Below are 16,146 nucleotides of genomic sequence, written 5' to 3' on the forward strand. Positions count from 1 at the left end.
TTCCCTGTACGTTAGCACGGGGCTGGATGGGAGTGGAGCAACCAAAACTTGAACTGGTGACTGTACACTGGCACTGCGCAGGACAGCTTTGCCTGCTGTGCAAAAGTGCTAGCCCTAGATCTGGATTCTGAAGCCAGATTGAGCTGAGGCCTGCCTACCTACCTTTTATATATATATGTGTGTGTGTGTGTGTGTGTGTACATGTGCATATATACATATCTCAATATAAATAAGTATGTGTGTATGTATATATATATAGTAGTTCTATGTGTGTGTGTATATATATATATAGTAGTTCTATGGCTTATTCCTAATGCTTCACAACCTGCTTTCTTACTGGTCCTAAATGCCAGTACAAGCCTTCATTTTCTGTCTTTCCCTCTCATGTTATAACTGATAATAATTACATATTTTAAAGTGATGGGACACGTTTCACAGATGAAGAAACATTAGCCAGTGTAAAGTCGAGAGGGCACGTTCTAGGACATAGGAGAAGACAGAATGACAACAGAGGGGTACCTGGAGACTGACAGACATGGAAAAGCAGGAGACACAATGGTGTGGTGTTGCGGTGACCAGTAACCCAGCAGCATTCAGCCAGCGATGTTCTGAACTGCACCAACAGCTGGAACTCCACCAGCAACAAAGTGGGAAGGGATGTTCACTGGGAGCTCAGGAAGTGAACCCAAACAAAGAACTGCCCATCCCTGCTGGTGTGTTTGATTTGACCAGAAACAGAGACAGAACAGATCCCAGATGGGAAGTGTAAGAACAGGGTGGGATTTCACAGTCTAGAGCCAAATCGGGTGGCATTTTGTGTAAGGAGACAAAAGCTATAGGACAGGACTATGCATGCATTAAGCTGGGAGTGAACTCATTGCTGGCTCAGTGAACTCCAACAACGTGGCATCCTACAGGTTCCACCTAAGACAGGTCCAAGTAGCCCTCAGACCTGACAGCCAGCAGATCCAGAACTCTAGGAGTGGCACATCAGGTGCCATTTTGTACAGTGTGGCAAAGCCTTTAAGACTGCAGGGACAACGGTGAGCTGCACATGCACTGAGCTGGGAGAGAACTCCCTGAGCTCAGTGCATTGCACTGGTCCCACAGGAAAATATACCAGTTTTGGCATCCTGTGGGTCAAAATAGGTCCATGTGACCGTCAGACCTAACAGCCAACAGGTTCTGGCAAGATGACCACCACCAACAACCCAGCTATATAGGACACCTGTTGTCTCCCTAATCCTGGGAGCTGCTGAAACCAGAAGTGGGAGAAAGGTTGTACAGACAACAGTGCAGCCTCAACACAGGATCACAGGAGGTGGAGCATGGTGATCCAGGAGCAGGGGCTACAGAGACCATGGTGGAAATCAAACATAAGAACCCAGGCCTGGAACTTTCTGGAGGGAGTGGCACAAGTGACTGCAAACAGCTGTGTACCAACTGCAGTAAGTGAAATTGAACTGTAGACCTGAGGGTGACAGAGCTTAGAAACCTGCCCCAAGGAGAAGACTCTGCTAACCAGAAGGACAATGACCAAGAGCAAAAGAAGAGACAAAGTCACCGTGAATTACTGAAGACTTCCCTGCAAAGGAGCAAAAGCCTTTGCCAACCTCAGAGTTCACTGAGGAAGACATTGAGAAAATGGGGGACACAAAATTTAAAGCACTTGTTATAAAGCTTCTTATCAATAATGAGAAGCGTGTGAAGCAGGAGTTCAAAGAATTTAAGGCATATGTCACAATGGAAATGAATCAAGTCAAGGCTGGTATATCAGAAATGAAGAACACAGTAGAGCAAATTAAGAGTACAGTGGAGAGTCTCCAAAGTAGAATGGAGGCAGAAAAGAGAATCTCAAAATTAGAAGATATTTCCTGCCACCAGGGGAAACAAACGAAAAGCTGGAAGCAGAGGTGGGTCAGGCTAAAACAAATAAGTATGCAAGAAGTGAAAGACAGTATTAAAAGGCCAAATATAAGAGGTCTGGGCATCCCAGAAGGTGCAGAAAGAGAAACTGGGTTTAAAAATGTATTTAAGGAAATAATAAGGGAAAATTTTCCTCATCTGGAGAAAGAATTGGTAAACAAGATCCAGGAGGTGCACAGAACTCCCAACAGGCTTGACCAAAAGCAATCTTCACCAAGACACATGGTAATCAAGCTCTCTTCAGTCGAACATAAGGGAAACATCCTGAAATGTGCATGTGAAAAAAATCAGTTGATATGTAAAGGAATGCCAGGTAAATTCAAAGGAGACCTTTCACAGGAAGTGGAGTGACATATTCCAGCTTCTAAAAGAAAAAAAATTGTCGGCCCAGGATAACATACCCAGCAAAGCTTTCCTTTGTCTTTGAAAATGGAATAAAATTCTTTCACAGTAAAGAAATGTTGAAAGAACATGCCCCTTACAAACCTGCCCTACAAAGATGCTTAAAGATGTTCTCTTGACAGAGAAAATGAATAGCATCCACCAAAACCAAAGGCAAATATGAAGAATGGCCCAGTAAAATAACAGCAGAAGAATAAATCAATGAACAACCCCTTGCTAAAATGACAGGATGAAAGTGCCACCCATACGTATTAACCCTGAATGTAAATGGTTTAAACTCATCAATCAGATGTCATAGATAAGTAGACTAGATTGAAAAACAAAACCCATCTATTTGTTGCCTACAGGAGACATATCTCACCAACAAAGATCAGCGGAAACTGTATCTCATGGATTTTGATGATTTTTTTTTGTTTCATGTCTTCAGAGCTTTCTGATTAAATTCTTATTGACTCATAGATCATAGTAGCATCATTTTCTTCAAGAACATTCTTGATTTTCATTTCTTCAGCGACACATTAGTCATTCAGTAACATATTATTTAACTTCATGGCATTGTAAAAATTTTTTTTCTTCCTGTTGTTGATTTTGTTTTGTGGCTTTTCATTTAAGGGATTGCTTAGTAACTGTGTAATGGAGACTATTACATCCAGATGTGAGGATCTAGTGCTGTATGCGTCTCTACTTCCAGACCAAAGATGAACTCAGTGGTGGGGCAAAAACTTGGGAAGGGAGGAAGGGAAATCTCAGGGCCTATGGAACTGTATCATAAAATGATAATAATATTAAAAAAATGCTGTGAAAGTAAGTTGTTGTTAAAGGTTGTCACTGTTTCTGTGTATTTCTTGTCAGCCAAATTCACGAATATTTACAAGTGGATTTTCACTTGTGAAATAGCTGATATCTGTTCTGTTACTGTCTGTATTACTGGGAAAACGGTGGGTATTGTGTTCAACTTTCCTTTAATTCAAATGATTTCATAGCATGGTGCTTGTATTTAAAGAAATGGTAGCATGTTCTTGGTTATCTAATCAAGATTCTTAAATAAGGCTGTTGTTATGTGCTAGATGGCCTTATCCCTGGATTGGAACGGGAGATTGTGGTACAGATAATCCACAAACATGGCATCACAGTTGGTTCGTGGATGCAAAATGCTGGAGGAAGCTGTGCTTATTCCCGCTGTTAGCTTTATGCAGATTGGTCAGCTGTTCTGTCTGTGTTGCTGCTCTGTAACATTAGGTGAGGTATTTAGGTATTTTCATTTATACGAAGAGGATAGACTTAACTGATGTTTCAATTGCTAAATTTCAAGAAGTAAATAACTTGTCAGGTTGTTTCTGGTTCTAAAATATGTTATATAGAAATGTGCATTTGTTTTAACTCCATGTATGTGTTCCTTGAGATCCAAATATTTTGTGAAGTTGCAGCTAAAAATAAATACGATGATTTTGGAATAAAATGGTGTTCTTGTCTCAGAACCTGTTACTTGTGACCAGAGCTGTTGCAGGAAGGAGTCACGATTCTCAGAAGCTCCGTGCGTGCTGGCCACAGCGTTCCTCGGGCGTTTACACCTAAGCCGTAGATCTTCCAGTTGTGCTGGATCCCTCTTTCTGTTGCTTTTTGAAGACATTTGTCTGCGCCAGGGGAGGAGACGGCTGGCGGAGTCTCAGACTCTACAGAATTGTACCACAATGGTCAAAATTTAAAATGAAAATTAAAAAAAAAAGACATTTGACAGTAAAATATTGATTCCCTAGAACTAAAAAAATATTTCCATAATAACCATCTTCATCAGTCAAAAATAACACTTGAAGTGCCAAAAAAATGTATTCAGCTTCCTGATTTGCTAGGGACTTCTACTTTAATCATTTCTTTTACTTTTTTTTTTAAGATTTATTTTTATCTCAGAGAGTGGGAGAGACAGAGAGGAAGATCTCCCGTCTGATGAGTCACTCCCCAAGGGACCACAATAGCCAGGGAGGAGCCAATCCGAAGCCAGGAGCCAGGAACCTCTTCCAGGTCTCCCACGCGAGTGCAGGGTCCCAAGGCTTTGGGCTGTCCTTGAGTGCTTTCCAAGGCCACAAGCAGGGAGCTGGATGGGAAGTGGAGCAGCCGGGATTGGAACCGACGCCCATATGAGATCCTGGTGTGTTCCAGGCAAGGACTTTAGCTGCTAGGCCACTGCACCGGGCCCATACTTTAATCATTTCAAAACCATAATATGTAGGGAAGAATTACAATTCACCACTGTGACTTCCGCACTGAATAACAATCATTCCTTTGTCAGAATTATTTAATTTGGTGTCCTTAGCATGGTTATGAAGTTGATTTAGCTTTTGCCTTATTGATGACTGTGTTCCAGTCTCTTATTGTCTTCCGAATTAGTGGTGTTTAACAGTTTCTTGCTTCATCTTCTGTTTTTAAAGGTAGAAGACTTAGATTTACTTATTAGTTGCTTCTGTCATTGATTATGCAGTGAAATGAAGATCTTGTATCGAGAAACCAAGAATAGAAGTCCAGTGAGGCAGCTCCTCATACATATGTGACCCAGAAATGCTCCCTGAGTATTTCAGAAGAATTTTTCTTACTAAAAAAGAAAAAAAAAGAATAGATAACAAAGTTGAAATGGAGGTCCCCAAACTCTGGAGTCCTTGGCAAATTTCAATGATCTGTAGACTTTTAGGAATAACTCATTGCTGTCTGTCTCTTTCCCCAGTGAATTGGAGGATGACTTACTTGGAGAAGACTTGCTCTCTGGCAAAAAGGTAAGCTTTAGAGTTCCTTCTGGAATGAAATAGTAATCATTTAATTGTATTTAGAATATGAAACTATGTTGCTCAGGCATCTGGAATTTGTTACTGAATGTGTCTACTGGGATTGGTCTACTAAGTGTAGATTACATTTTTGTAAGTTGGTTTATTTTAATTGCACAAAGAGCTGCTTATAATTCAAGCAGTAAATCCCATGAAGCAAATCCTTCAGTTCCTGCCGTGTCCATTGCCTTCCAGCAGGCATTCTGTTTTCGACTTCAGTGTGGTAAAATTACTCATTGCCCAGAAGAATGTAATATTTCGAGTTTCACATATTGCATAGTGAATCAGTAATTCATTATAGCAGGCATTTGAAAAAAGTCTTAAGACCTGAATATGTATTTATTTTTTTATTTGTAAGAGTGAAAGAGGGAGAAGGAGAGAGAGAGAGGTTTTCCAATTTGTTGGTTCAGTACCCAAAAGGCCATGAATGCCAGAGTTAAAGTGATCTGAAACTAAGAGCCAGGAGTGTCTTGCAGGTCTCCCATCGTGGGTCCCGGCATCCAAATGCATTAGCTGGGAGCTGGGTTGTAAGTGGACCCTCTGAGAATCCTGTGCCCTGTGGGAGGCTGGCACTGTAGGCGGAGGCTTAGCTTGCTCTGCACCATCATGCTGGTCCCAAACCTGTAGACTTTTCAAAACTCTTTTGGATCAAGTAAAACTTTCACATCAGTTACCTTTCATGTGCGTCTGTCTATAAGTTGTGTGCTGGTTCACTCATTAGGTGGTTGCAACAGTGAGAGCTGTGCCAGGCAGAATTTGGGAGCTTCGGGCTCTGCAGGGGAATATTAGAGGCCCAGGTAGTGGTGCCATCTTCTGCAGGGCACTGGATCAGAAGTACAGCAGCCAAGACTCCAATCAGCACCCAAATGGGTGTTCACATGGGTGTTGCTCTCTCAAGAGGCAGTTTAACCTGCTGGGGTCACGATGCCAACCCCTAGCGTTGAGTTTTAAATATATGGTTGAAATACGAAACTTCAAATTTTGGTGCTAATGAGACCAAGTTACAATTTTAAAATGTTGGGTAAGATTGAGAAAGAATTTGACTGTCATATTTCTTTTTGTGTGTGTGTATTTCAATTCTGCACCGAGTAGCAATGAACAGTTATTATGGTAAATGAGGTAGTCCTTTATGTGTGCCATTGTGGGGTATATCTGGGGAACATTTTCTCCTGTTTTAATTTTATTTATGTGAGAAAGAATGAGAGCAAGCCAGTGCTCCCACTAGTTTGCTGAGTAACCTTCCAGTTGCTTGTGGTAGTTGAAGCTGGCCCAGGATCAGAAAATGGATTTGGAAGTACAGTCCATTTCTGTTGTGTGGGTAATTTCTTTATCCGTTACATCTAATTCCTTTTTTTCTAAATTAGTAAGAAGCTGCAGTCCGCCATTGAAGCCAGGCACTGCAGTGGGGCGTGAGGTTTAACTGGTGTGCCCCCTGCTAGGCCAACTGCCTTTTCCTTTCTCCCTACTGTTAAACTTCTGATTGCCCATGAACCCTTCCTTTTCTTTGCTACGTACTTTTTTTCATGGGAGGAAAAGCCTGTTCCTTTAAAATACATTGGCAGAAAGGATGTCGGTAGCATCCTTGGCCACCTTGTCTTCCTCCCTGGGGTCTGTGTGCCCTACTTTCCTGCAGACCCATCACCAGCTCCTCAGCATCCACTGAGCAGTTCACCCAGCCTCACTGGGACATGCTGAAAATCAGCTTTGGCCTCGGGGATTTAGCCCAGTTTTCTGTTCAGCTTCTCCAGTGAAGTGGTTGTTTTCTTTCGTTTCCTGTGTTTGTTACTCAGTAGGACTTATGTCTGTTTATGAAGGGCTATATCGTAATAATGTAGGGGAAATTGGGGGGCAGCAAGAAATTTGGGGAGGGGGAAGCAGACATCCCAGGGCCTGTGGAATGATGGTATAAAATAATACAATAAATAAATTAAAAAGCCCAGCACAATGAGAAAGTGAAGTATCAACCTTTTTGTTTGTGTTTTATTTTGGAAAAACCAAAATTGCTAGTTTGGTGGTTCGGTTATCTAAAGTTTGCTTATTTCTAAAGTATATTGTCAGTGTTAGGTTTATAGTTATATCTTAAGCAAACCATTCTGTTTTTGTGCATGACAAGGAAAAAAATTACTTGTAGGGTCCCACCAATGAACCTTCTGCTCTTCCTTTTGTGCTTAATTAGAATAAATTCAATAACTGCATTTGCTTCTTCTGTCTTTGGTGTTGGCTTCTTTGCCTTAATCTGGAGGAAACAGCTAAATGTGTTGTATGTGGAATATCCGGACTACTGGCAATATCAAACTAGGACAATCTTCTGGATGGAAAGTGTGTTCATAGCAGTACAATTATTCCAGTTCATGTAATTATGTACTGTTGTAACAAGTCGTTATAGAAGTGGTACATATTAATTAAATTTCTTATTTTAATTAGAATCAGTCGGATTTGTCAGATGAAGAGCTAAATGATGATCTTTTACAGAGTGACAATGAAGATGAAGAAAATTTCAGGTACTCAATATTAACTCATTAAAATGTTTGTTATTTAAATTAATAAGAATTATTTGTAGTTTTAAAATGAAATTGGGTGATGTGCTATTACATCTTTAACATGTAGCTGTATTCTAAGTGAGATATTATTAAAATTCCAACGTGAAAGCCAAATGTTTTCTGTAGATATATACTGTTTAAGGGTTAGTGTAAGTCTTACATTTAACAGTCTCTGAGTTCCATTTAGTTGTTACTGGTCTTTTAAAAAATTTAAGCTATTTGGATGGAGGCCAGTGGCCTCGCCCTCTTTTTTAAGACTCATTTGAAAGAGACTTCTCACGAGCTAGTGAATGCATGCTTTCATCTGCTGCTGAATGGGCTTCCTGCTGGGCCAGGCAAAAGCCAGACCCAGGAGCTTCCTGTGTGGGTGCAGGTTGCCAGGGATTCCCAGGCCTGTTGACAGGAAGCCTGGTTGGAATTGGAGCCCTAGTGGAATGCCTTAACCACTTGGGCTGTGCTGGCCTCCACCTCCTATCGGGAGCTCTTGAGTACAGCTGGATGTGGCTGCCTTTGTTTTTGTTTTAGGCAGTTGTTACATAGGGACCTGTTTGCCACATTACTGTTGTGAAAGTGCCTTTGTACTTCAGACTTTGAATAATTATTATGAGTCTTTCTGTTGACATAGTAATTATATTATGAAAAGAGGAGAGAGACTAAGTTTACTGATGGTAGAATTGTTTCAGTTTTATGAGGAAACATAAGAAAAACATGAACGTAGTTTTTGGTGTTTTATATGTGTAAGTAATTAACAAATATATGCCATGTATTACCTAGCCATAGATTTGGAACACGTTTTCTAATGTAGAGTAATCTTTACAGCTAAAAGCGGCTTTAAGTTACTTACCACTTGAGTATGTTTTTTAGTTCTGTGAGTTGACACTGTATTTTGGAAGCATGTATGAGGTTTTGTCCTTAGCAGTGTTGTTTCTTGTTCGTTTACAGCGGATGCTTAGCCTGTATAAACATGTGTTTATGTGCAGTCTTAGATTTGAAGTGTTCTTGGTGTTTAGCTGCTATGATTTTTTCTTGAAGTTTTAAAACTTAAAAGTTTTGAAAGTTTTTTTGTTTTATTTTAAAAATTTTACCCCCCCTTTTTTTTAAAGATTTTTTTTTTTAAAGATTTATTTTTATTACAAAGTCAGATATACAGAGAGGAGGAGAGACAGAGAGGAAGATCTTCCGTCCGATGATTCACTCCCCAAGCGATTGCAATGGCCAGAGCTGTGCTGATCTGAAGCCAGAAACCCTGAGCAGCTTCCAGGTCTCCCACGTTGGTGCAGGGTCCCCAAGGCTTTGGGCTGTCCTCAACTGCTTTCTTAGGCCACAGGCAGGGAGCTGGATGAGATGCGGGGCTGCCGGGACTAGAACCAGTGCCCATGTGGGATCCCGGCACGTGCAAGGTGAGGACTTTAGCCGCTAGGCTACTATGCCAGGCCCAATAATGATTTTTAAAAGATATTTATCACTGTTATAAATTTTATTTGATTGACTGTTGAGCTGTATTTCATGTGGTCTTTTTGTGTTCTGTTTTTTTTTTTTTTTTTTTTTTTTTTAGAGTTTGCACTTTGCTTCATAGTTTTAGAAAAAGAAAAGAGGTCCACATTGTGGCATAGTGTGTTAAGCTATCACCTGTAACGCTAACATCCCGTGTGGGTGCTAGTTTGAGTCCTAGCTGCTCCATTTTCAGTCTGGCTCGCTGCTAATGTCCTGGGAAGCAGTGCAAGATGGCCCAAGTGCTTTGAGCCCCTGGACCTGTGTTGGACACCGGGAAGAGACTTCTGGCTCCACTCTGGCTTTGAGGCTGTTTGGGGAGTCCATCAGCAAATGAAAAACCTCTCTTTGTCTCTCCTTCTGTCTCTGTGACTCTTCCAAATAAATAAATTTTTTTTTTTTTTTTTTTTTTTTTTTGGTGAATTGTTCTTAAAATGCTGTCTATAAATCTTAATAGTGAGTCCTGTCATTTAAGTCTGTTTGATTTCAGTCTCAGACCCTGGTAGGTCCCACCTGCCTGCTCGTCTGGTTGATTTGGTTCTTGTGGTTAACTCACGGCCCGTGCTGAGTGTTCCCCTGCAGCACACGGAGCCCTGCTGTGTGCATTCTGGGTGTGTGAGAGAGCTTACAGTTACAGCAGGGACTCAGCGCAGTGTATGGATTGAGTTCTGTTTTTCTCATTGATGGAATAAATGTACATTTTTCAATAAAGCTTGCATGGTGATTTACTTTTGAACTCTGTTCTCTTTGTGTTTCTTTCCTTTCTAGCTCTCAGGGTGTCAAAATTAGCCTGAATGCCACATCTGGCATGGTTACATCATTTGACAACACTAATGACCAGTCTGGAGAACAGGAATCTGAGTATGAGCAAGGCGAAGATGAATTAATTTACCACAAATCTGATAGAACAGAGTTATATTCTCAAGAGTACCCTGAAGAAGGCCAGTATGAAGGCCAGGAGGCTGAGTTGGCCGAAGACCAAATAGAGTATGTGGAAGAGCCGGAGGAGGAACAGCTTTACAATGACGAGGTGCTGGACATCGAGATCAACGAGCCTTTAGATGAGTTTACCGTGAGTCCTTCCCGCTTTGTATGACCCAGGCTAGCTAGGCTTCTGGCGCATTGCTTCTAGACTGATCAGAGATCTGTTTCCCTCCCTTGGGACAGAGGGAAATTAGACCTTATTATCACTGTCTGCCAGTTTCTTTATCTGAGCTATGACAAAGTTTGTGTTGACAGCTTGTTTGGCCAGAGGTAATGCTCCTTTGTCACGCTGGAAGGCTGCAAAAAATCCTGACCTTGAGAATTGCACCCTAAGGAAGAAAACGGCTTTGTGTGTTGGAGATATACGGTGCATTGTTACAAGTGCTTAATGCAGAGCTTTTATCCAGGCTTTAGACAAGATCTGATAAAGTCCTTCTAAGGTGAAAAGATTATTGACCTGCTAAAGACATCTTTTAAGGAGCTAATATTCCATAGTGATTGATGTCCTATTCATTCATCTTTTTCTGTTAACTGAGAACTGTCAAAACCTGAATAAAGAGATTGGAGGTTAGTTTAGGAAATGTCACACATAATTTGGTATCTGTAATCAGAAGGCAAAGATTGTACTGATTTTTATTTCAGAAAGACAGTTTTTAAGGGTAGTGTTTTTTTCTTAAGTTGAATCGTCATGAACTAAAAGCATAGTGTATGATTGCTCTCTGTCTCAGTGATTCACCATAAGAGATGTGTTTTTTAAATAAATAATGAAATTCATGGGGGGCAGGTGTGATCTCTGTGGGTGCAGTATTGTCTTACTGTTTCCAGGGACACAGGAGTTTGAGGTGAGATATAAGTGGGACTGTGAGATGGGGATGGAGTTTCTCAGGATTGACCTTCAAGATCGCCTTTGTAGGAATAGTTCTGTTTTGATCCGTTTATATTTTCTTCCAAAGTATGCTATAATTTGAAAAGCAAGCTCAAAAATTACTGAATTTCTGTTTTGATTAACCATTTTGAGACGGGAGTTTTTATGAAGAACCTTGGAATAGTTCTAATAGTCCCAATCATGATTGTGTTCAGTTGTCTCTGTAGTTTCAAAATTTCGATTCTTTCGGTGACTGTTAGATTTAGTCATGAAAAAATGTTTTTTGTTTTGACAAATAGGATCATGTAAAAGGCGTCCTGGGGAGTTGTGTAAATAAGTTCCTCCCTAGGGTGGACAGGTGTCTTCCGGTTTCTTGGTGTGTCTGTGTGCTTTCCTAAGGGAAGACCCTGTAAAGGTTCAAAAACTACAGTCTCTCAGATATGTGCCTATTCTCTAGCTATATGACCTTATTTTTTCCACTACTTATTAGTAAAATAAAATTGACTAATCTTTTCTGGGGTCCTTTTCCCTTATAAATTCTACAGTTCAACAAATACTTAACCAGTGTCTAAGCGTAGGGGACACAAATAATGCTGAACTATCTAGTGAAGACATACAGGTTTACCCATGAACTAAGAATTTATTGGGGTAAATCCCATGTGGAAAGTGTGTGATAGAGAAGTAGGCACAGGCCACATAGGTGGTATCTCCACTTTGGCATTCTTGCAGAATTTGTGTAAAGAGAATTCCTAGTGTGAGGAATATCTCTGTCTTGTATTTTATCATCAAACTTGAAGTTATACCCAGTCCCTCTGTGTTGAAATAATCTAGCATGATTACCCAGTATTTTATGGTCTCAGATTGATGTGTTAAAGAAAATGTTAGACCTTAATAATAAAGATAGTCTTCTTCCAAATTAGAAGTGAGGTTTATTTTCCTAAACATTTTTACTTAAAAACTTCATAAGAGTTTAGGGTTGTCAACTTTGAAGGTGAGAAGAAGGAACCAGTTCAGTGTCTTCCTACAGGAGCGTCAGGTTGCCTTCCTGTTTGTTAAAGCCATGGTCATGTTTGGGTTGCTGATACTCATCACCGTGGTGCCAGCTGAAATGACCACAGAGGGAGAGGCGTTCCATAGAATTCAACTCGAGCACCATTCCTTTGCTTAGCAGTGGGAGCCTCTGGTACCGTCTCTAGGTTGTCACTGGTACAGTTTATTTTTTCATTGTAACTGATGAACCCATGAATAGAATGTGTCCCTGTGTACCCCAGTAATAGTTTAGTTTAGTTAGTGGTTTTTCCCTTGTCCTGAATGAATAGGATTTATTCATTCCCAGGCTAAATACAGACTGGAACTCTGAAGAGCAGGGCAGAAAATAACATGTTCTTACTGCCAGCTAAGTGGTTAGTGTGCCATTGGGAGCAGAATTCTAAGACTCCTGTTTTGTAATTGGATGAGACACTTAACCAATGAAGAAAGGAGGTCTAAAAGTGTTGAAAGAGCTGGTAGCACAAACTTGGTGTTCTTTCTTATTTTTTTGTAGTCAGTAAGGTCCTTAATTTTGTGAATTCTGCTTTTGCTATTTTTGAGGTTGAAGTGTCAAGCATTTAAAGTTTGTGCTCTTGTATGTGTGTGGAATGTATGTTGCTTGTTAATCAAGAGCATGCGAGGAAATCATTGATGTCATGTTTTCCTGAGCATCGAGTTTATTGGGGCCTGTGAAATGAATATAGATTGAGATTTCATAAAACATTTTGCAAAAGCAATTTCAGATTGATGCTTATGTAAATGGTAGTGAATTCTTGTTTCGCATTGAGAATCCAGTGGAGGGACTGTGTATTTACTGAACGTTTCAGTGCGTATCCGCTGGCCTTGTTTGAAGTCTGAGTGTTCTGCTCTGGGTGAGTGGTGGATCATGAGAGTTGTTCCTTTGGTAGGATGCTTATAGTTTGTTGCGGAAAGTAAAACACAGTGTTTCCAGTTGTCTTCAGAGGTAGTTTTGGGAACTAAGGTCATTTGTCAATTCAAAAGAGATGGCTTTTTTGGGGATTTTAGTTGACACTGAATATATCATGTTGCAGGTGGTTAGGGTTATTATGTAGGTTACCCTGTTAGCATTTTACTGTTTCTTTGTAGCAGTTGACCAGGGATCCTGGACAGCTCTCCTTTGCTGAGTAGGATTAGCTCTTCTCCATACTTGTTAGTGGTCCCAGTCGAAGCTCTGACACTTTAGTTGGTGTTGTAGTCTTCAGTCAGCTTGTCTGCTGTCTTATGCCCAAAGGACGTACCTGCTCTCATACGCCCCTTATCATTTCATGCAAAACCTGGAATGGTCTTTTCATTCAGGGCAAGGATCACATGAGGAAACTGAAAGTCAGATGTGGTTTTTAAAACACTCCTGTGTTGACTTGCCCACACTCGGGTTGCGTTTCTTTAATCGTCAAGGTGTGGGTGCGATTTGGACCCCTGTCTGCTGCTGAGCTCCTCCATGAGAGTGTGCACGCATGCTTCTTCCTAAGCTTGCTTTTCCTTAGCATCGCTTGAAGGAGTCCTGTGAGACAGGGAGCAGAATGCCAGTGAGCAGTTAGCATGGTGTGCTTTGTTCGCATTCATGCATGGAAGAGATTACGTTCTTTTTTTGTGCTTAATGTCTTGTGCTTACTTATCTAATTATAGAGAAATTTACTAAAATAATTAAGCATGAGTCATAAAGATGAAACATACCTTTTTTGGAAAATTAAAAAAAAAAACACCCAAAGGCTGTATGAGAAAAATTTGCTTTCTCTTTAACGGCTGTTAGGATGAAGAATACTTGCAGGCTTATGGTGGGCAACAAGGGCTGCCAGATCAGGAAGACTATGTTGCTGAAGATGACTTAGATGAGATTACTGGTTCCCAGGTTGCTCCTGAAACGGAAGAGGTATTTGTTTATCTTTTAAAAAAGAGTCCAAACATTTACTGTTTTTTTTTGTCTTTTTAGAATTAGGGGAATGCTGACGTGTCTCTGAATTGTCAGTGTAGTAAAACCTGGAGCTTTCTAGAGTCTAGGAATGAGTTCTGATGTGCCATGAGTTCAGAAGCTGGTTCCCTCTAGAGACTTAAGTATTGTGTGGGGGTATGGGTGGTAATCTTTAAGAATTATGATATATACCTTTGTGTTTTGACAGCAGAGCTATAATTGGTTTAAATTGGTTAGCATTAGTTAATTTGGATCATTATCATTATTCAAGAAATACTTGTGCTGCTTTAGGTGTTGATGAAGCATGTGTACTGAAGCTTGGTTTCTGTCCTGAAGGAATATGTAGCCTAATATGGGGGAGAAGGAAGACATACCAGTTCTTGTGACAGAATGATGGCAATGGCGACACTGTCCCTGGGGCTCAGGCTCAGGACCTTGCAGGGGAGGGCTGTGCAGTTGCCAAGGCTGTGTGGAAAGGGGCAAGTTTCTCTGTGGTCTGCAGAGATGAATGCCATTGGGACTAAGAGCTGGGGTGAAGCAGTGGGCACCTCACTGTTCCCAGCAGAGAAATGGCTCTCGTGGCCACATGTTGAAGCATTCCTTATTAACTAATTTCCTTATTAGCACTTTCTCTCAATTTTTCCTAATAACTTTCCCTCTCTTTTTCCCCCAGGAGATGATAAAAGCTGGTATTTAGTGCTTAGAACATTTCCTTTAGATGTTACAGCCATGTCTTCAGGAATTCAGCCCATAAAATATTTCCTCAATGTAAATAATGACTGTGAGCATATGTGTTGGGTGCAATGCACTGTTTCCTGAGCATGTTCCTCCTTTCCCACCAGTGAGCTACATTGGTGTTGGTGTGTGCACCCTTTCTCTCTGGTTTTGATAACAATTTGAGATTTAAAGAGAAGCTATAATAGTATACGCAGTTATTCATGTAGATTCTCTCATTGTAGGAGAAGGTGTTTAGTTTAAGATTCCAAAACTCAGGACAGTGCTCAGGTGAGGTGAGATTGTCTTCGTGCAGCGCTAGTCTCAGCCTGTTCAAACCTTAGAAAATGTAATTGAGGCAAATATGAGAAGGCGCTGGAGGAGGGAGAAGAGTGGATAGGTTACCTGGAAACCCTTCAAGATGCTGAATAGTTTAAAGGAAAAGTGACAGATTTGGTGACTATTAATTAACTTGCTCTTCTTAATTACTTTTGTTATATTTAGTTTTGTTGAATTTTTTGCCCCTATAATTTTAGTTTTTTAATCAAAATCTATTTATTTATATTTGAGACGCAGATTTACAGAGGAGAAAAAGAGAGAGAGAGTGCACTTGTGTCCTCTGGTTTACTCCCTAGACAGCCGCCAGTTGTTGCAGCCGGGCTGGTGCAAAACCAGGCGGCTGGAACTTGTGAGTCTCTTGAGTAGGTGCCTGGGCCAAGGAGTCGGGCCATCCTTTGCTGCTTGCAGGTGCATTAGCAGGGAGCTGGATCAGAAGCAGCGCTCAGGCCCTGATATGATGGCTCAGTTTCGAAGTCCTCATCTTGCAAGTGCCGAGATTCCATATGGATGCTGGTTCATGTCCTAGCTGTTCCATTTCCCTTCCAGCTCCCTGTGTCGTGGCCCGAGAAAGTGGTAGAGGATGGCCCAAAGCCTTGGGAACTTGCATACGCATGGGAGACCCAGAGAAAGCTCCTGGCTTCTGGCTTTGGATCAGCTCCGCTTTGGCCATTACAGGTAGAGCAGTGAGGGGAAACAGCTGTCGCATCCGTTGGCTCATTAGCCTGCTGTGTCACAGTGCTGGCCCCAGTTTTTGTTCTTTTCTAAGACAGCATTTCCCATACTCCTCTCTGATATCACATTGTGTGCATAGCATGTTTTAGAACGGGGGATGGAAGGTCTTATAGATTTCAGTCTTAAAATGATGTCTAGAGATGACACTTTTTGCTGTAAGGTATTTAAGGGAAGTAAACACACATTATGGCTGGATAACTTCTGGAAGTGTCAGTATGGTTTGCTGATCTGGATGTTTTGGCTTTCCCCTCCTAAGCAAGGGAGCAGGAGAGGGACAGACCAACACAGAGACAGGTGGAAAAGAAGAGGAGAAATAGAGAAGGGGGGTTTTGGAAGGACATTGGTAATGAGATCTAACCTATAAAAAATTGAACCCAATGC

At 41.0% G+C, this 16,146-nt stretch overlaps 1 protein-coding gene across 4 annotated transcripts in view; it reads left to right on the plus strand.

Moving 5' to 3' along the window:
• The window catches only part of RBM33 (RNA binding motif protein 33), a 114,494-nt gene that overhangs the window by 17,320 nt on the left and 81,028 nt on the right, over positions 1-16,146 (plus strand). For 2 of the 4 annotated variants that reach the window (XM_058660643.1, XM_058660644.1), the window contains exons 3-6: positions 5,045-5,093; positions 7,566-7,642; positions 9,941-10,244; positions 13,822-13,941. In XM_058660643.1, the coding sequence (XP_058516626.1) occupies positions 5,045-5,093; positions 7,566-7,642; positions 9,941-10,244; positions 13,822-13,941 (550 nt within the window). The remainder of the gene's footprint in view (positions 1-5,044; positions 5,094-7,565; positions 7,643-9,940; positions 10,245-13,821; positions 13,942-16,146) is intronic. The other 2 variants (XM_058660645.1, XM_058660646.1) reach the window with 1 other exon arrangement.

The sequence above is a fragment of the Ochotona princeps genome, chromosome 2 (assembly GCF_030435755.1).
Source record: "Ochotona princeps isolate mOchPri1 chromosome 2, mOchPri1.hap1, whole genome shotgun sequence".
Lineage (NCBI taxonomy): Eukaryota > Metazoa > Chordata > Mammalia > Lagomorpha > Ochotonidae > Ochotona > Ochotona princeps.